This window comes from Drosophila sechellia, chromosome 3L (assembly GCF_004382195.2).
Source record: "Drosophila sechellia strain sech25 chromosome 3L, ASM438219v1, whole genome shotgun sequence".
Taxonomy (NCBI): domain Eukaryota; kingdom Metazoa; phylum Arthropoda; class Insecta; order Diptera; family Drosophilidae; genus Drosophila; species Drosophila sechellia.
In genome coordinates, this window is record NC_045951.1 from 13,300,270 (window position 1) to 13,320,766 (window position 20,497).

The window sequence follows — 20,497 nt, forward strand, 5'->3', positions numbered from 1 at the left end:
GGCCATGTGCGGATTACGTTTGACTTAATGCAGTCAGGCAGCGAGGAAGAAATGAACGAACAAAAAAAGAGGAAATAAAGGAAGGGTGTACACACGACGAGGCAGGAGCAGAAACTGTTGCACGCCATGCCACGCCCACATTAAATTAAAATTAAAATGCTAAAATTTCCCAGCTCAAGCTGTGGGCGTGGGTGAACACGCCCCTTACCCACAACCCCCCTTAACTCCTCCCTCCGCCGCAGGCCTTAAAAAATGCAAAGCAAAATAGTTTTTAATTAAAAGGTCTGACTGTCACAGTCATGCTGCCTACACTCGAGGTTGCGACATTAGTTCAAGTGCCTGAAATTTAATTTCCAAAAACTTGATGTTATCCCAATATTAAATAATTCTCTTTCAGGCTTACCAAACATAGTTGGCTCAAATAATATCGAACATTTATTTGAAATTATTAATAAACGACTGCAATCTAATAACATTGTTAAAAAATAGTTGTTGATTCAACATTTTAGTAATTACCGCCAACGAACATATATTCTATATTACCACATATTTGTTTTCCAACCCATCAACTCGTTCTGTTTCTGTTTGATATAGCTATTTTATTTCGGGAGTGATTTCATCTGAAATATTGGCATTACCCACCGCACTGCCAACTCGTAATGGCGGCATCACGAATCACAAACTCTGCCTGACTTTTCATTCACCCACCTCAGCGGGTCTCAATTAGGGCGGCCAAGAATTTTTGGGCATCCCCAGCGCCGCCGCCGCAAGTCAACAAATAATTTCTATGCAAATATTTTACACTAATTATTTCAAATATTTTGCATGCGGCGGCGGCAACTGCCGGGGTGGGCAAACAACTAAAAAGGAGTACGGTGTTCCATCCCTCTGTCTGTCTGCACCAAAAATAGTTATTTGCTCAAATTAAATATATACATTTGTGTTTCGTATTTGCACTGGGCAAATATCCCTCTATCTCCGTAGTATTCGTGTGCGTTTGTGTTGAAACAAAATTATTTTATGGCGTTTGCGTTGGGCAAACACACGGATACGTTGGCAGACAGACTGTGCCGCCGCCGAAAGGCGATGGTGATTCAGTCCAATAGTCCGGCATGGAAAGCTATGCAATAGAACGGGAAGCTCAAAGAACGAGAAGCGAGCAATTTTCCAGCCTTTGGACACGCCTTTTGTTTGGACACAGGCGCTGAAATTGATTAAGTTTGTTGCCTGCCAATGCAAAAGGCACTCAATCAAACGCCGCGCTGTTCGTTCGATCGGCGACAAGGCAAAAAAAGTGTCATTGAAAGCGCACACATACAAACACACACAAACACACACACACACGGAGTGCACAAGTGCCTACCGAAATAAATGAATCAATGAATGGAAGAGCCGGCGAAATGGAGGACACAGAGCGGGAAACGATGCACTGGCATTCAAATCAAGTCAAACGTAAAAACGTTGACTTTACACTCACACGCACCTGAAGGACGTGGAGGAACCGTCTATTGATCGTCCTGGAGATTGCAGTTTGTGCCGTGAAAATGAAAAATTGATTTTGGCGGCAAGTGGCTGCAAGTGGCAGATACTTAGACCCACTTTACATGCAGTGTACGCAAGCACGACGAGTCATTCATAAATGGGCGCGCTTTGCTCGGCCATCGCTGCGTATGCGTAATGGGGCACTAAAACCGGGAGGAACTTCACTGAGTAAACAAAGCCGTTCGTTCGCCGTCTAAAAATTTACAATTTTAGTTTTGCAATTTAAGCAATCTCCGCTAAAAGCTAGAGATATGGAAAAAGATGCGGCTGCAGGCGGAATAGACAATTCACCGCCAAGGACAGAAAATCTTATCAAATTTTTCTGGAGCTTTGAAAGTTTTTCGTGATGGCGGGCGGACGACTGGTTATCCCCCAAAGTGCCACTGTAAAATATTTTATTGAATATAATAAGCAGCGGAAAGTTTCGGTGCGCTCTGCCAAATGCGGAGACAAAGTTGTTGATGCCATTTAATATGAGATTGCAAACATTTTGCCTTCCTCTGCGCCGTTTATTGCATTTTGCTTTTGTGCTCGGCTGCTTTGGCAATATAATACCTGCGTGTGAAATAACGCAAAGTTTATGCAGCGCAGAAAAACTTTGCACTTAAATGAAAACTACAAAACATTTAACTTTCGTCCAAAATGGAGGCGACAGAATTTAAATGCCCCAACCCCACCCAGTCCCAACCCAGCAAAACGACGACTCCCAGGTTCTCGAAGCCCTTGGGCAACGAAAATGAAATTTCTTTTGCGAAAAGTTTACACTTTGTAGTCCCGGAGTTCGCTCGTCTTTGATGCTCGCAGCTCAGAGAGAAAAGAAAGTGTCAAATTAAATTTAAAAAGTGATTTGCCGCGCTTTCATTTTGTTTGCCGCCCTTTCATAGAGGGTCCTTTTTTATTTTGCCGGCTTTAAAAGCTGGCCAATGGCTTGGTGAAAATGCGAAAACATGCCATCACTTGCCAACAAAGAACAAAATTACCAAATCCCCTGAAATATTGAGTCTCTTATGCATGAAGTTCGCTCAACTTATATCATTCAGCCAACTAATTGCGCCCATATATTAGGTCCAGCCAAATTCGACTCGGTCAAGTTATCTAACTCGAAACACTCATTTAGATGGCGCCCGAAACAAAAAGACACAAAAAAAAATTAAAGAGCTGAAATTGGCCGAGCCAAGCCAATGATGAGCTTTCGACTGTCATTGACCAGCAGGTGTGTTTTGGCCATCCAGACAGAGCTTAGCGTTATCACCCGACGCCACAAGCCCCCTTTTTGGTTCGTCTGGCCTGTCATGATTGACGGTCATTTGTCATTTTCTGCCATTTGCCCATTTATTTGGCCACAACTTTTTTAACCGCTGCCGCCCAGCAGCAAACCAAGCCAAACCAAAAACCACACGCAAAAGTTTGCGACCCCCTGGATTCCCGTTTCCCTACAAAAAAAACCCCTGCTTATGGCACATTTGTCAGACGTTGACGTTATGCAAAAAAAAGCTGAGAAAAGTGGGGCGGAAGGAATTTGTGTAGGTGTTGCCAACATGACGCCTTTAAGCGCGTATAAATTACAAAAAGCCAAAAGTCAGGCAAGAGCGGAGCCGAAAAAGGGTTTTTATTTCTGTTATAAATGAAGTTTAATACTTTTGGTTGAGCACGGGGGAGGTGCACTGAATCACTGAATGCCTGGAAAACCTGACATGTCACGGCGCTTCGCCTTGAACTCCAGAACCAAAACACAGTAGTCACAGTTTTCAGCCTGCGACGTGTTATCGTTGCGACCCAAGCCCTTTACACAATTGCCACCCTTTCGTTCTGCTGTTTGCCAGGCTTTCCAGGTTTGCCAGGAGCCATTCATTAAAAAACGGAAATTTGTGATTTTTGGTGTGGCTTGAGTTGAAAGAAAAATTGTTGCCTCCGGTCAGGATCTGATTTTGTATGTTTAATTAGCCATTCCGGGCCAAAGCAGACGGCCCGAGGTAGTGGGCCATTAATAAGGGAACGAAAATTCACTTAGAAGTCTGCTCAGGCAAACAATTAATTATGAATATATGGGTTAATGGAAAACCCAGACTGATTTTCCAGACAAAGTGCTATTCAGCGCTTTAATGATGTCTGTGTGTAAGTGTGTGTGGAAGAGTGCTACGCTTTAATGCATAATGTCATTAGGCGGGGGAAAGTTTTTAATTTCTTGTACCTGGCCCCCTGCCATTCCCGCTCCTCCTGGCCATTTGGCAAACAAACTTTAAATGCAGCTGCGTTAACTTGGCCTCAACTGGCACGCACACACACACATATGCAAATGGCGCACGCATACAAGCATATGCGCAGGCAGGCAAAGTTTGCAGCTAAGCAACAAACAAGGTCCTGCCCAACTCCTGTGCCCTCGACAGGAGGCAGGCATACTAACAGGCAGGCAGGCAAAAGCAATCCATCAAAATTGCACCTTCTTGCAGGAGAAGCTGCTGCTGCTGCTGCTTCTGCTGCCCCCCATCCTTTTTATCGCTCCCCTCGGCTGCTGCTGCTGCTGCTGACTAAATTGAATTTAATTTGTTTTGCGCGTCGCACACATGCAGCAGCGGCAGCAGCAGCAACAGCATTACCACCCAATTCCAGACCACCCACCACCACCCACCGTTCAGGCCGAGTTAAACACTCCCCAGACGGAGAAGAAGAAGACGGCTATTGTTTAACCCCATGATGGCCCTGGTACCCCCGCACCACCGCCACCCCTTTAATTTTCCCCAGTGCGACGGCACTCAGAGCGCTGTTTTTGTTAATTATTTGATGAATTTTTAATTGATTTTTCGCACACAGCATGGCGGCAAATAACAAAAGCTACAACATTCTTTGGTCGCATCTACGGCTCCATCTACATCTACGATCCGGGGTAGACGACACGAAATGCGCTACATTACACCAATATCCTGGCAGGTTCTATATGCATGAGTGTGTGTATGGGAAAAAAATGTGCACCGTTGCATACTCTTAGTTGCTTTGTTATATTTAAACAAAAGCAACCGGCGCTGCTGCTCCGATGCATTGTTGCAACATTTAAATTAAGATAAATCACCGCAAAATTTATGGTTTTTAATATACGTGTGCCTGTATGTCGATGTGTTATTGTGCGCGTATGAGTGTGAGTGCGATTGTGCCACGCCCACAGCAGGACGGCTTGTTTCCGCTGCTGTTATACAACATGGAAAACAATTTACTAAATTGCAATTAAGTGACATTTTATACCAGCTCCAGCTCGAAGCGAAACGAAAGTGAGGTAATGGCACACTGACCACCGCCCCGCCCTTGGGGTAATAAATTTGAAATTGCGGTTTGGCAGTTTTAAATATTCAATTAGTTGTGAAATTTTTGCGCCATGGCCAGCCGGCGAAAATTGAAAATGAATGAAAGGGTTGAGAATGGGTAGTATGGATGCGGTGGCGCAGTGGCGGATTTATGATGATAGCTGTCGATATTCGCCCTTTGCCAAGGACATTTGTGACCCGAGTAGCATCGCTGGCCGGAGGATGCCAACAGAATGCAGTTCTTAAATTCCAGCATCGTGCAGAGCTTAAGGCAGCTTGTGTATTTTTGCATTCCGGCGAGTGCCGCCGCCAGTGGTCGCCATTTTATTGATGTCTTTTGACGCCGCACTCTGAACCGAGGACAGCACTGGACAGGACGAAGGAGCAAGCCGGGACAAAGTGGAATCAGTTCGGCTCGGACAATGGGAAAAAGCGAAGAGGAGAAGCTGTCCACAGGCTGCATTTCCAGCTGCCAGAATGCGCAGAGTGCCCAGAATGCCCACACTGCCTGCTGCGTCTGCTGTCAGTTTGAGAGATGACGGGGCAAGATCTCTAGCAGTAATTTATTTCAGGGGAATACCCCTCAGAGCAAACCCTCTTCTCTATTGTTGCCCTATTCTCTTGGCCAGAAACTTATTAATTTAGACTTTTTGTTTCGCAAATTCTCGTCTGTCTACCCCTGCCAGCAACTTCAGTTTCACTGGTTCGTTGGCCAAAACTCGTAGCTATTTCGGGTTTTTTGCTTTGGCAACATTTATGCAAATTAGTTTTGATTGTCTCTGGTTCGCTAGAGAGGGGGGGAGTTGGATGGAGGGGCTCGGAAATTGAAAGTTAATTTGCATGCTACAGTTAAATACACAACAATAACTGTCAGTGGAAAACTGTTGGGTGCTGGTCCACCCCAAAGAAGCGGCATTTATTGTTGTTATTATTGCATTATCCGTTGCATACTTTCAAGCGCTGTCGCTTTATTTAATTGCACGTGCATAATTCTTTTAAAATACAGTTGCAATTATTGCCGGCAGACGTAACTCTTGGGCGGAAATTTATCGTCTGTTCCACTGGGGGCTCATTGCTTATGCAGACGGGGCTTAAGCTGGGTGAGTCCTGCCGACTCCTGCCTGCCATCCATATCCATTCGTGCCCTTCCGTTTGCTTGCTCTGTAATTTTAATAAGTTTTCACAGTTCGCTTCGCGCTGACCAACGAGCAGGAGCCGTTTTAAGGAGCTTACTTGCATATTTATGTCACTTTCGGCCGAAACCCACCCACATGTCCTTCACGCGCCACTACCGCCTCGTTGCCTCGTAAGTGGGTGGGATGAGATGGTAAAATGGATTCCAGACCAATTTTCAGTTTTGTTTCATAATGGAGACAATTTTCGAGGCGTAACATCTGCTCGGCCAATCGAATGTCCGCTCTGGGTTCGGAGCATTGGAAACTAAATACCAAATAATAATTAGCCAAAACGCTTGGTGGTTATTAAACACAACTGTTGCCAACATGGTGGGTAGCTATCATTCCGGGCCAAGACAAGCTGGCAGCACTATAAACTCATCAACGTAATGAAATTTGCCATTTAGTCAGTCAGAGAGTGATTTGAGGAGATGGAAGCAGAAAGGTGTCCATCAAATAAGCGAGCGAGACGCGCATGTTTTTAATTACAAGAACAGGATAATGCCCTGACGAGATGAAGGAAGGACGAGATGCGAAGGACGAGGACGTCACATTGTCTGATAGTTAAAAAATTACTAGGATAATGAAAATATATATGTATCCATGTGCTTGTCCTCCTGGAAAATGTCGAAAACGTAATCGAATGAAAGTGAAGATGAGTTTGGCCATTAATAAATAAATGATTAATGGATATGAGGTATATTAAAAAGGGGCACCATTCAGTATTTTCGCCATAAAAATTACATTTTATTGGCTGCTCTTTGAAAATATATGTGAGCTAGTTTAATTGAAAGTTGGCAGGACAACGACGACGATGACGGCGACGTTGATGGGGGAGTACGATAAGGACGACTATGCGTTTGACTTTGAAACGACATTCAAACGGTCCCTCGCTGCACAGAAGGGTAATAAAATTATGATGGAGCTTATGGCTCAGACCACACTCGCATTCGAGTGCCATTGTCTGCCTGTTAACATGCTCATTATGGCCTCGGAAAGGCAGAAAGAGAGCATAAGCGGCAGAGCCAGACAGAAACTGAAACTCGTTCATGACTTCACTTCAATTATAATTACGTCAAACAGTGCAACAAGAAAATGTGCAACTTGAGGCAAACAAGATAGAACAGAACGAGAATGGGAATGGGAATGGCAATGAGGACTCGACTGAGGATTCGAGCAGGACTCGGCGCAGGACGCAGGACCCTGCTCGACAATTGTGTGCTCACACAGAGGGGCAAACGAGATAGAGAGACAAACAACTTGAAAGTGAGCATTTCCTTTTAATGCCTTTTGCTCATTTTTTTTTTGTTCGCCTCTCGTTCTTTTTGTTTTATATTGCATTACATTTGCCCTGCCAGAGAACATTAAAAACAATGCACACAGACGACCGAGACTCGTCCTGGCAACATTATATCCTGCCCAGAAGATGAAAACTGTTTTGAAGAAAACTCATAATTGCTTGGCACAAATTGCGAGTTATAGCCAAAGTTGGTGAAGAAAGTAGAGGGCGAGCAAGGTGGAGAGAGAGAGAGGGAGAGGGAGATGGAGATAGAGCAACGAACTATGGGCATTCATCAAATAACTTTTTCGCCTGGTCAGGTTGGTCCGTCGACCTGGGTGCTTGGACCCACAGTAAATTTCTGAGCGAAATGAGCTGATAAGGTGGGCTAATCGAACCGCCCGTTGGCATTCTGATTGTTTGCTATGCAAAAGTAAACTTAAAGCTCGGCAATCCACTCGGTAGCAATGCACTTACCCCAACAAATCGCCTGTTGTTTTCGGGGAAAGGGAATGGGAGTATATATAGAGGGATATTTGCCCGGGGCAAATGTGGCCGGCAACAAAACATAGTCGAGTCATACGGCCATCTATATATCTATCTATATTTGGAGGGTTGGGGCGGCGGGCAAGTCATCCATTCAGCCGGCCATCCATCTATCCATCTATCCATCCATCCATCCATCCATCCATCTATGCAGTGCAGCAAGTCATGCAGCGAAGCTCGCTGACCCGCACGATGAAGCCTTTGTCTGTCCTCCTGGCACCACCCGTCATCCTCCCACTGCTGCTCCTCCTTCTCTTGGCCAGATCCTGCATGCATTTGGCTTTACAAACAATATTTGCCGTTGTTGTTGTCTTCACACAACAAACTACATCAGACTCAGGACTGTGCTGGCTATTTGGGAATCCTCTTTTTCACTTTTCGGAGCGACCAACCCCGACTCCCACCCAAAAAAGTCCGCCCCTAGAACAAACTAATATGCTATGCTTAAAGCGTACATATTGGACTTATAGTTGTTGTTGCCTGTTGTTATTTTTGATGTTGTTTGTCTGCCGAGGAGGAGAACAAAAGGCCTCCTGCTGCTGTCATATTTTGTGTTTTCCCACTCGCTCTTTCTTGTTGATAGGAGACTCCCACTGAGGCTCACAGGACATGGACGGATTCGGACGGATTCGGACCGGGACCAGGGCCACGACGACCCTGGAGTTCACGTTGACGGACCCCGAAACGCTTTGCCTGTCCTACGCTTATCATATAAATTCTTCTGGCTGCCTGTTGTTTTTCGCTTCTGGTTCGGCTACGCTCTCCTGATCCTATGCCATAACAAAAAGGCTAAAAAGTTTAGTTGCTGCTGGCTCCTGTTATTGAAGGCTTAAGCGTCCTGCCGGCCGTCGAGTTAGTTAGCAGAAGCCAAACCTACACACACCCACACAACCGACTGCATCCCGTATCCCGTAAACAAAGCAAACACACACATCTAACGTAGAATCAACGCTAGACGAAAACAACAGCAGAGCAATGGGTCGTCAGTTAGGAATCTGAACAGGGATTGCACTCGGCAAAAATTCAATTTTAAAAAAGGAAAACCCCTATCGGAAATATCGGGACAGAATTTTTAATGGATCAAATTTGTGTGCGGCGCATCCAACATCTTGCTTCCAAATACACATAATTTCAAGATTAGGGTTCGGTTTTCTCGAAGTGTAACCCATGGGCGATGCAGTCCTCCGTCCAGCTCCCTTATCTGTCAGGTCATTGATGTGCTGTGGCGATGCAGTTGCAAGTGCATTTACTCCTGACCGGTGACGAGAGACTTGGCTAAAAGCAGTCACTGGCGAATATTGTTGCATAGTTTTTGTGACACGTTCGAGAGGATCGGGGTGCGAGGAAGTGGGTTGTAGCCTCGAATAATTTCCATATCCTGTGTAGCTGCTCTAATGTATTAACCGACCGCAGGACTCCTATCGGCCGCAGCTCCTTGTGGCCTGCCAACACGCCATTTGGCCATATCTCTGAACCATTCCCAGACGGGGACGTGTAAAGGAGACAGATAGCAGTTTTATGCGTTCCTTGCCCCACCACACTTACATACATATATATACATTTATATATATATACGTGTACTCGGCTCATATACTTTACAAATCTTGATAAGTTAATAGAAGACGTCGGAGGAGGGCTGCCAGAGAGCAAAGACATGTTTTGACCAGTTGGCTGACAGCGGGTGGCGGGGTGTTTGCGTGGAAATTTTGGCACATTAAAGCCAAGAGTCGAGGCAGCCAAAAAGTAAAATAATATGAAAAGTCTCATAAAAATAACAACGGGGGACTAACGCCACAACAGGGAGAAATAAGTTTTTCGAGTAAATTTTGTTTGTTTTTATTCTGGCGACAAGTTTTCTCGGCGTGTGTTAATTTAGGTGAAATCAATATTAGGGCGTAGGTGGCCTTTTGTCGTCCTAACAACATTTCATATTAAGGCAGCAGCTATAAAAATTAACGAGCTGCAAGTAATGTAATGTAGCATACTTTCTGCCATCAAATGCGCTCTGCTGCCTTCCTGTTGCCCATTGTTTCTAAATGCGAAGGCTGCTCTGTGGCTGGGCATGTCTGTGTTTAGTATTATAATGCCATTATCATTTTTATTATTGCATTTTAAATGCATTTTCCGCCAAGCAGTTTTTTGCCCGTCTTTTCATAATTTTTAATGCCCAGTCAGAGAACCACAGCTCATTAAGCAGGGATAGCTGCTAGCAGCGGCGACTGTCTTGACTTGTCAGTGGTGCAGAAAAGATTAATGTTCCTCACGTGTCCTGCGCCTGTCCTTTTTCCTTTCTTCTTTCTCCTTTCACCAGTGTTGCCTGCCTCAAAGTCGCTTCAAAGTCATGTGCACGATTCCGTAGGATTCTCGGAGCCATCTTCTCCCACCGTCGACTGCATTTAACGTATGTGCAGCTTATATTCCTTAGTCCTGCTATGTTTTTCACCCCTGCTCATAAACAGAAATAGCCCACAGCTAGGTCAATCACTCTTAAGTAAGGAGGAATGGGGCTTTTAAGAAGGAAGCTGCTGCAGGATTTGAAGCAGGACATGAAAAATCGTATTGGGCGCAGCAAAGCAAAGAACTTGACTGCTTTAACCTCGTTTTAATATTTTATAAGTCTTCAAAATCATTTCATTTGAGAATAAAGTGAAATATTCAAGCAATAAAAATATTCTCACTTACATTGCCATATTGATTTACTCCCCTGGTACGTGACGAACATAGTCATCGAAAGAGATCTGAAAGTTACCCTTCTTGGGGATCAGATTAATTTCCACAGCAGCCGTTATGCCGACAGGCTTATGGCCCACCCGAACCGACTAGCAACTATCCTAGCTGATCCCATCTCTCTCCGAAGACTGAAGAGGGTACACCCCAGCGATCTCCTTACCCGGAGGATAACATAACATATTACATTTTCTTTTGTACTTTATAATTAAGATACCACTTGGTCTCATTTATATTTATCACACATTAGGTTAAGTTCAGAGGAATTACTGAACGATTCCTTTTGAAATCTTAATAAATAGAATTAGTTACTCCAAAAAAAAAAAAACTTTCTTCTATCGAACTTTAAATCCCTAAATTGTTGCGACCACAACACACTGTAACTGAAACGCTTGACAATTACAATTACACCCAGCCGAGTGCCCTTCCCTTTGGAGTGACCCAACACTCGTAACTATTACCATAACATTTATGATTATTAACCTACAATGCGGGGCACTCTAAATGCAATTAAGATTACGATCTATATTGCATTTTCTGTGTTGCAAAAAGAAGCCTGGCAACTCTGCCACGACAAACAATTAAAAACAATGCGCCTCCATCTTCCGTTCCCCCCGCTCCACGACAATAAAATGCTGTTCCAGATGCTTATCCACACCGGGCGCCCATATTGCATAAGAAATAATTACTTTTTATATTACACATACGCCCCGCCTTCCCCTTGCGGCTCCAGCCATCATCTAAGTCTATTGATTGCGGCCACAATTTCACCTTTTTATTCCCATGCCCCCGCTTCTCCGCAATATCATCACACGAAAGTGTCGCGTTTGCGTGTCGCTTATCATTGGCCCTTGGCCAAAACAAAAATGAAGACACCCCAAAAGCCGAGACCCGGGGAAAAAAGCGTCAGACAATTGCCGCACCGATAAGATCGGCCAAAAAGAAATGTTTTTGTGCTGTGTCCAGCGGGGTGCACCTGACTGAAAGGATGCAAGGCCAAAAAGACCTTAATCGTGGCTAAGCCACGCCAACCCGTTTTCAATAAGCCGAAATGGCTCATAAATTGGTTGTGGATGGGAGAATACATAGGATTCGAGTAAATGGCTTAAGAACCCGCTCAAACTCATTGGTCAGCTACAATAGTATAGTATCTAATTCAAACTTTTGCTGAAATTAGTTTCAAAAGCGTACAACTTTTAAAAAAGAATTAACCATTAAACCCCCGATTTTTGGCGTCTATTTTCTCCAAATGTATGCACTCTACGATTTTAGAGTAGGGCATATTTACTTCGGTTACTTGAGAGCCGGTTTTCACTCTGCTGCCAAAGGTAAACATGAAAGAAGCCTCCCATCAAAAATGTCTACGTCAACAAACTTGACTTTTGGTATTTTATGCAAATGTTTCAAGTGTCACGGACTAAAATGGCAATTGAAACGCTAATGATGACATTTGGCAGGCCTAAGCAGTGGGCCAAGGAAAACAAAATAACAAACTAAAAACAAAACAGAGCGAAAGAGACAAAATGGTCTTCGTGTGCTCTTCCGTTTCCTGTTGGCGCTGCGCTGGGAAAACATAACAAATCGTTTTCTTTTCGTTTTTCCTGGCCCCGTTGTGTTTTTTCTTTGTTTTGTATTCTGGTTGCTTAAAAGGGAAGTTTCCTTGTAGGCCTCTGGCATTTTTACGAGGCATTCAGCCAATTGACAGGCTTCAGTCGCTCGTAAAAACAAAATCAAGCAACGAAGAAAAATGATGCGCAGCCGGGAACTGAAACTGTCGAAGGGAATGAAAAGGAAACTATACGGCCGTTTGAATCGACTAAAAGTATACTTAAATATTTAAGGAGTAAGGCAAAAGTTTAAAAAACATTAAAACGCATTTAGCAGGCTGTTCTGGACCTTCCAACTTTATATATATAATACGAAACCGAATCTGCTTGCGCCGCCCATAAATACTTATTATCGCTTATTTGAACTTGTGAATGCTGCCAACAGCGATGCTTGTGATTTACTTTTATTTGAGCTGGCTTTTCCTTTTCTTTCGCTTTTCCGTCACTGAATTTTGTGCGTGAGTTGTCAGTGCGAAAGTGTGTGCGAAAAAAATCGATTTTTATTTCGTCTGCTCGGGAAAAAAGGTCAAAAACAATAAAAGCCTAAATACACAACGAGCCTTTGAACTGGCTTTGATAAAAGCAGCGTAGTCTCAGCCGCAGGAGCAGAAAAAAAGGAACCAAGTCCTGGAAAGGACTTTTCGGGGAGGGTAAGCCTCCAATCAATGGCTGTGCGTCGCTTTTGGTACGTGTGAATTTAAGCTGATTAAAGAATTGAGCTCCGCCAACTGAGAAGCGAAAGGAAGAGAGGCGACGAGAAGAGCAGAAAAAGGAAGAGAAGTGGGAAGAATAACGCAGAAAGGCAGAAATTGATGTCTGCTTTTAGGCGTAGATGCTGCCTTGGCTTTATTTATGCCTTTTGTCTGGGCTCGGAGGCTTTGTTATTTGGGGCTTAGTGGCGAATATCCCCGTCCTTTTAATTTGCACCCCACAAAAAACGAACACGCATACATACACATGTGGGACAGATAAAGGAAGCGGCATCCGCGGTCGCAGCTGAAGCCAATCATCATTGGCAGTCAATCTATATTACAAATTCAATTGAATTTGTCGCTCTTTATTTGCGCTAATCAAATTGCGAGTGCTGCCATAAAAATGTTTGAGACTAATAAGGCCGCCGCCAGCAGGTAGAGAAAGTGTGTGCCGCCTACTTTATGGTCAAAAGGATACTCTACGCTGTAGCACTTTGGCAAGGGAAAAGTGGGAAAAAAACAATTCAAATGCGTAATCAGGCGTAAGAAAAGGGGGGCTTGTGTATGGGGTAGAGTGAATGGCAGCAAACGAAATGAGAAAAGTTTTTTTGGTCGGGAATTGGTAGCGGCCAACACTGCGTATTATTATTATTATTAGTTTTCGCCCTAAAACTTTTCGCAGCCTGCTTATTAGCAGAAGTAGTGGAATGGGGTTTCTGTTTCATAGCTCATTGCTTTTCAATTTGATCAGACGTTGTCTATAATGAGCTCTCGAAAAAGTTTACTTTCGCCGGCAGTTTCTACGTTGACGTACCCATGCGGTCTACACATATCGTTCTCAACATTAATGTTCTTTCTACCTTTTCAAGACTGGGTATTTTTTTGGTTAATTTTCGACTGTCATTTATCATCAGGTGAGGGATGTGAGGAAATTTTTATGGAGTTGATTTTTAATCTTTTGCAATCATTCCCCTGGAATACCCCCGCTCGTACCGCAGGAGGAAATGAATATTTATAAGTATGATGGATGAGGCGAGACGGGAAGTGCCCCAGGTGGAAGAGGGCTGGAGCGTCATCTGATTTACTGACGTGTGACAAGGAGTCAGGGATAAAGGTAAGGAAATTAATGCGTAGTTAGAAACATAAATCTGTGCGTAGTCCGTGCCTCGGCGTGGGGAAATGGCGGGGATTTCACAATTTATGTTTCGTTTGCCCAGCTAAAGGCAGATTCTTTTCGCTTACGGGTCGTATGAGTGATATTAATTTGACTTTAAGTCGCTCGTCCTGCAGCCGAGGAATATCAAACGTAACACGTCAACGTAGAACGCAAGCGAACGTATGCAATTTACGTGACATCATTACGTGTTAGACAAGTACAAATTACGCGTGAAGGAAGGAGAAGAAGCGGGAGGGAAAAGGCAGACGACAATATAGTATGTTTGATAATGATGAAGCATGGAGTGTAAGTGTATGTGTGTGTGGGCGGGAATATCAAGATAAATAACTACGCAAGGACATGTTTGTGTGTGTGTGTGTGTGCCAATGAAACGAAAGTCATCAGACTCAGATATGGCACAGTAGATTGCAAATGCGACAAACGTTGTCGGGACGAAGGACACAGGACACCAGATGAAAGACAAAGGCAACAAATTGTACTCGAGGTCCTGTTGGCTTGGGATTTAAGGTTTCGTTCTCGGATTGGCAAGCAATGGTTTGGCTTGGTCAAAGCCCAGACATGTCAACAATGCCTGCCTCAGTAAGTTAAAATTGATGAAGTTAGCAGGCCGAGCAGGAGATTTGCGTGGGAGCATACAACCCTTTTCAATCAGTGTTCCCTCAGCACTTGTCAACTCTGAGTTAAATATATTCATATACCTAACCCTCACCACTCACATTTCATGCTTGATTTGAGTTTAAATAAATTACGCATCTTTGTGAGGCTGAAAAATGCAAATGTCAGCGGGTGAAAACTTGCAGCAGCCGGCAGACCAGCAATTAAACTTGTCCTTGTCTAATTGCATTTTGGCCTAAACCAAAAGAGCCAAAGCCAAAGATCCTTTTTACACACACAGGCACAAACAAGCGAAGTCAAAAGTCGCATGACTTGGTGCCGAGTTGCCAAGTGCTCTGCTGATAGCGGCCCAAAAAGTTTAGCGCTTTAATTTCTTAGAAATTTGTTCCAACTCGGCCAAACAAAGCAACAAACAAAAATGTCGACTTGATTGCGTCGCTGATGGTTTGGTGGGCCTGCTTCTTGGAAGCTGCACGTCCTAGTCCTTGGAAAAGCCGAAGTCCAAGCTCTAGCCCTATAGACCAGGTCCACCATTGTGCGGACAGATTGCCGGCAAGTTGGCAGAGTTGAGCTGAGTTGCTTCAAGTTCCCAATCCCCAGCGGATTAGAAAAGTTTAAATTGTTGCCAGCGAGAGCAAAGGACCAAAAGGAGCAGAGCGCTCTGCAGCGGCAGCAAAGCGAAATCGAAGCAGCAGCCGAAGAAGAAACGGATGAATAAAGGGAGCAACGTAACGATTAGTGCTTTCATGTCCTTCGCCAAAGTTTAAAGGTCATCCGGAGGAGGGTCCTGCGCTCTCTGCTGATTTGACACATCAACTTTGTCAAGGTTTTTGTGCCACACAGCCACCAGCAACAGCGACTGTTATGAGCAATGGCTGTGTCCTTCCACGAGCTCCACCCCTCTCGCGCTGAAGTTGAAGTCCTGGCGCTGGTGTGTGTGCACAAGCAATTTGTGCAATGGACATTTTCGGGCGCTGGCATTCTCTGCTCTGCAGTGATAAGCGCTGCCAGCTGCAAAATGTCTTAAAAGATTGCGGAGTGCACTGACTTTTAGTCCAATTCAGCCCGTGGGGCATCCTGCGATGATTGCGAAATGTGTACCATACTTTTGTGCGATTGTACCTTTTCATTGAGCGGTTTTCATGGGATGGCATCGGGGATGATGGGCAGATGGGAAGATGGGCCGATGATCCGGATCTAACCCACACCGGGTGGGAATATTGAAATTACTTTGAAGCTGCTACATAATGAGCCTGTCAATAAGTTTATCAAAGCAACAACTACTTGGGCCACGACGGCCTGACCTAAAAAACAAAGTTGAAGTGCTGTGTAAATTATGCAAATCTTTATCATTCTTTTTCTGCTGTGCGCTGCAGGGGAGGTGGAGGGTTATATCGAGGGGACTTGGGTCGATGGGCTGTCACAAACAAGCGTGAAGCTCGACAACTGTGTGAGGGGCCCAGTAAAAACAATATGGCGCCCTGGCCAGCGTGTCCTGCTCCTGTTCCAGCTCCCGCTCCACTTTGCCCCAGCTGACTGCCATTGACAGTTCAACGTTGTTTTGCTATACGCTTTTCCCATTTTCTCTACCTTTTCCAAGTATTTTTTCGAGGTTCGCTTGGTTTTTTTTTTTTTTTTTTTGTGAAATGTCAAATTTTTGCAGACAGTTTTGACAGTTTATCGAAGTGCGCCCGTAATTTTTGCTGACGTGTGTTGTAGGTGTTGAAAATAGCAGGCGAGAATGCTTAGATGTGTGGGGGCGGCAAAAACTTTGGCTGCCTCTGAACTTCTCGGCTGAGTGCTTTGGCACAAAAACTTTCGCACCAAAACGAAGACGGGTCAAGTTTTTCGTAATTATTTGTTTTGGGTCACCTATGGAGACTCACAAATTGATTTTCTGGCGGGGAGTCCACAGTTCTGGGTGTGTGGGGCATAAATGAATATGGCAGGTGATTACTTACCGCTGCGACTTTCATTTTCAGCTGGCTTCAGCTGTAAAGCACGGTTCATCTGCAAAGAGAAGAGAAGAAAAAAAGAGCAAATTAATATTTGGCCGAAACAAGAGTGACGCTTAAAAGAGCTTTAGCGTTAACGGTGTTAGCAGGAAAGGCCATTTCCATTAAATCGGTGGTCGGCATCGGCATTGGCCAGTCCGCCGCCCCGCACTCAAATTCAATCAACTTTCGTTGGTGGTCGTGTAGAGTGGAGAAGAGGTCGGCGGAGGACCTCTTCATAAACACCTCCCAAAACACATTTGGCCAGCGAAGCATTTTCAAGCATTTAAATGCCACTCAATATGCAAGCCCATCTCCTGTCCTGTCGCTCCTGCACATTTGCGCTCATTGCCTTTTACCCACGACTGGGCAGCCACATCCTGTGCCGCTTCATGCATCATTAAAGCTTAAATCTCACCCAAGCGACCCATGTCGATTCTGGCCAGCCAACACTTAACGTTCTCTCTCTCTCTCTCTTCATCCACTCGGGATCGAGATTGGGAGTGGGCTTGGGTCTCAATGTGGGGTGGATATGGCTCTGGGATGGCTACGTGTTGTGGTCACCTTTTGGTTTATGGCAAATGAGTAATATGCCCGTGCCAGAGCACGAAAAATCCCATTAAAAGACGTTCAAATGAAATGCATTAAAATAAAACTTAATTGAGGGCTTTATACAGAGTGTTCGAATCGGTTGGCTGGCCATCCTTTTCCCCCCAAAAACCGCAGAAACCCGAGCAAATCAATAATCAGCCAGAAGAAGACTCTTTTTGTTCTTCTACACATACATATATCTCTCTCCCAGGTGTAATTTATTTGCACCGCACATACAGTGGCAAAATGGGCGGCTCTGGACACGCCCCCGGGCTTCCTGGCCTTAGATTGGCTTATCAGTCGAGGTCCTGGGACCGACCGAGTCCTGTCATTAGCCTCCGCATGGAAGTCTGTCGTCTCATCGCCTGCCGCTTGTCGCATGAATATTTTATAATCAGCCATTAGTTTGCGGCAATTGAAAATGATTGAAGCTTTTAACTGCAAAATTCAATTGCTTTATATAACCGTGAGTGGGCAAGTGGGCGAGTGAGGAAGTGGGCGAGCCCTTCGTCCTCTAACCGCCCATCCCCACCCACAATATGAAATATTTAATGGTGTAGTCCGGTACGGATTCGTGTTTTTTCGGAACAATCCATTAGTCAGAGGCGAGTAATTAAAATTGCGATTTATGCACGCGCATGGAGCGGAGTCGAAATTTTTGGGGGCTCTATGCTTGCGATTGGGCTTGTTTGTAATTCAATTATGTTAATGATTGGACAGCATTTACCGTATTTACATTAATGCATAATGAATGAGAGGAGCCAGGCACAAACTGCAGGCGGTACTGGTGGTGCTACTATTTTTTGCTCGCCCCGCTTAATTGTAGCTGCAGCTGGAACTGAGAGTCCGCTAAACACGGCCAACGGCAATTAAGTGCATTTCTCTGTCTGACCGAGGGAATGCTGAATTTCGCCCACACCATACGCGGCCAGACCAGTCCACTTCATCACTCTTGCCCAGACAACACACAAATGCGCTTTTGCTTTTGCTCAAAGCTCAGCTGGATAAATTAAGTGGTCGATGAACTGAAGCCTTGTTGATTTTATACGCCAATCGCCATGTTGTTGACAGCGGGAAAGGGGAGCTGTGGTGACGCCGCAGAATTTAAACCAATGTTTAACCGAAAAAATTTTCATTTAGTCGCACGTCCTGCGAGAGGGATGCTTCACCTCCAGCCGATCCTGACGAATGATTGATGTGGCGGGGTTTAATAAATTGGAAAATTTTTTCAGCTCAACTTGAGACCACCAGGCATCTCAAAGGCAGGCAGCTAAGCTAAATGCAGGTTGTGCCCTCTTAAAAGCACTATCCCTTCCCATTCAAAATCCCATTTTTTCTTCCAATTTTTTTGCTGAAGGGTTTATCACTGCTGGAAGCCCGCAGCTGGCTGCCACATCAATTGGCTGACTTTGACTGCAGAAATCAGTGCAGTCTGCACACATACGAACACACGTATTGATCAGGCCAGTCAATGCCGTGTTGATGAAGCCTGGCCCGCTTTTCCTCTTGGTTAATGAACTTCTGGCCATTTATGAAGCGGTCGAAACGAAAAAGGTTGTGGAAATTTCTGAAAATTTAACTTGTGCTCCGGCCAAGCCACATGACTGCCCTGGATGCCAGGATGCTGGGATGCCGGGATGCCCTTCTAAGGCATCTCTGACTCTGCACAAAAGTCTGGCTAATTATTAACGCCAGCAAAAGGCTGCGGGGAAGCCCCGTTTTACCCAAGGCTTTTGGCCGCGTAATTAGCGCACATAATTTGAAATTTAAATGTTGCCAAAAGCCGAAGCCTTTGAGAGTCAAAATGTTAATTAAATCTGGCTCTCTTCCTTGCGCTCTGCTTATTTTTTTTCTATTTTGGGTGGTTAGTGGTTTGGACTGGGTGCGCGAAATCAAAAGATGCCTGCCTCGACACAATTAGCCTTCACAATTGCTTATGACAAAGTGTCCTTTTGGGTGTGGTTGTCGGGTGGCAAGATGTTGCAGTCGACAGTTGAGAGTCGACAGGCGCCAGTGGCAACGTTAAACCGCAAATTTTAGCGCCCCAGCAATTCGGGCATGGCGAGTTCGAGGGGTCAGGAGGTCGAGACCAGCCGCAGTGTCGCCGCCTACGCATATGCAATGCCTGAAAGTGCCAACTTGGCCAAGTGCTTTGCGAGCCATCCCCCCCCTAGCTAGCGTTGTTGTGGGTGGTCCTTTTTGGGGGGGCTGTGCTGGGTGCATGGACCCATAAACTGCGTTAGTTTATGATGCCCGAGCGCTAAGTGAGCAAAGCGAAATACGCAGAGCGACAGGGACAGAGATCCAGAGATCCAGTCAAGCCGTAAGTGCCTTCCTAAAATCCCCAACCTCCAACCAACCCGCACTCCCAATCCCCCATCCATCCCCATGTGCAATTAGAATGCGGCGCATTGAACCAGCCGGAGTACAAAAAGCCAGAGACCGAGCTTTCAGAACGCTTTGGTCAGTGGTGTGTTGTTGTTTTTATGCATTCGATGGCCGAACTACATAAAACGGAACAACGAAAATGCAATTAAAACTACGTTTTATGGCTTTGTTATGGCAGCGGTCGCCTACAAGCCCGGACTTTCGCCTTTTCTCTTTGGAGCACATGAAAAGCGATTTTTATGATGCCTTCTCCACACTCTGGCGACGATGATGATAGTTTGGAAAATGGTTTCGAATTGAGTGGCCCCAGAAACTTTTGTTGATAGAAAAGTAATATTTTATGGGGTTAGCTCGAGGGTAAACTGAACTGGATGGGGAGTTCTAGGTTTTGCTTATTGAAAACGCCGCTCGCTGAGCTTCATCTTCTCTAACAAAAATCATCAAAGTTTTATGCAAAAGTTTTTTCGAGTTGCTGCTGCTGCTGCTGCTTGTGGACACAGATACTCGGCGAAAGACTTTCTCTCCCCCAATCCCTCGGTGGAGAAATTTGTCACTGGCAAAGCACCTAAAAGTAGACAATGTTGCCTCAAGCATCTGTCATGTGTGCGATGGGTGGGTTCGGGGGGTTGGCGCATGGTAGTAAAAAGGGTGTTCCAGGATCCACCAGCTGGAGGTAAAAGCAAAACAAACTAACGAGCTAGCAAGCAAAACAATGGCTTGTAGAGCAGCTCTCTCTGCGCTCTAACAACCTGCCATAACTGCAGCTTAATCAAAAGTTTTTCACTGCCTCCTCAGCCACAGAGATTCAGCTTCGGCTGGAGGGCAACCAACCAACCAACCAACCAACCAACTATATCGTCCTCCGTGA

General features: G+C 45.0%; 1 protein-coding gene across 29 annotated transcripts in view; it reads right to left on the reverse strand.

Moving 5' to 3' along the window:
• The window catches only part of LOC6605599 (CUGBP Elav-like family member 4), a 131,137-nt gene that overhangs the window by 85,887 nt on the left and 24,753 nt on the right, over positions 1-20,497 (reverse strand). For all 29 annotated transcript variants that reach the window (XM_032717406.1, XM_032717401.1, XM_032717413.1 and 26 more), the window contains one exon: positions 16,618-16,666. In XM_032717406.1, coding sequence (XP_032573297.1) covers positions 16,618-16,666 — 49 coding nt within the window. The remainder of the gene's footprint in view (positions 1-16,617; positions 16,667-20,497) is intronic.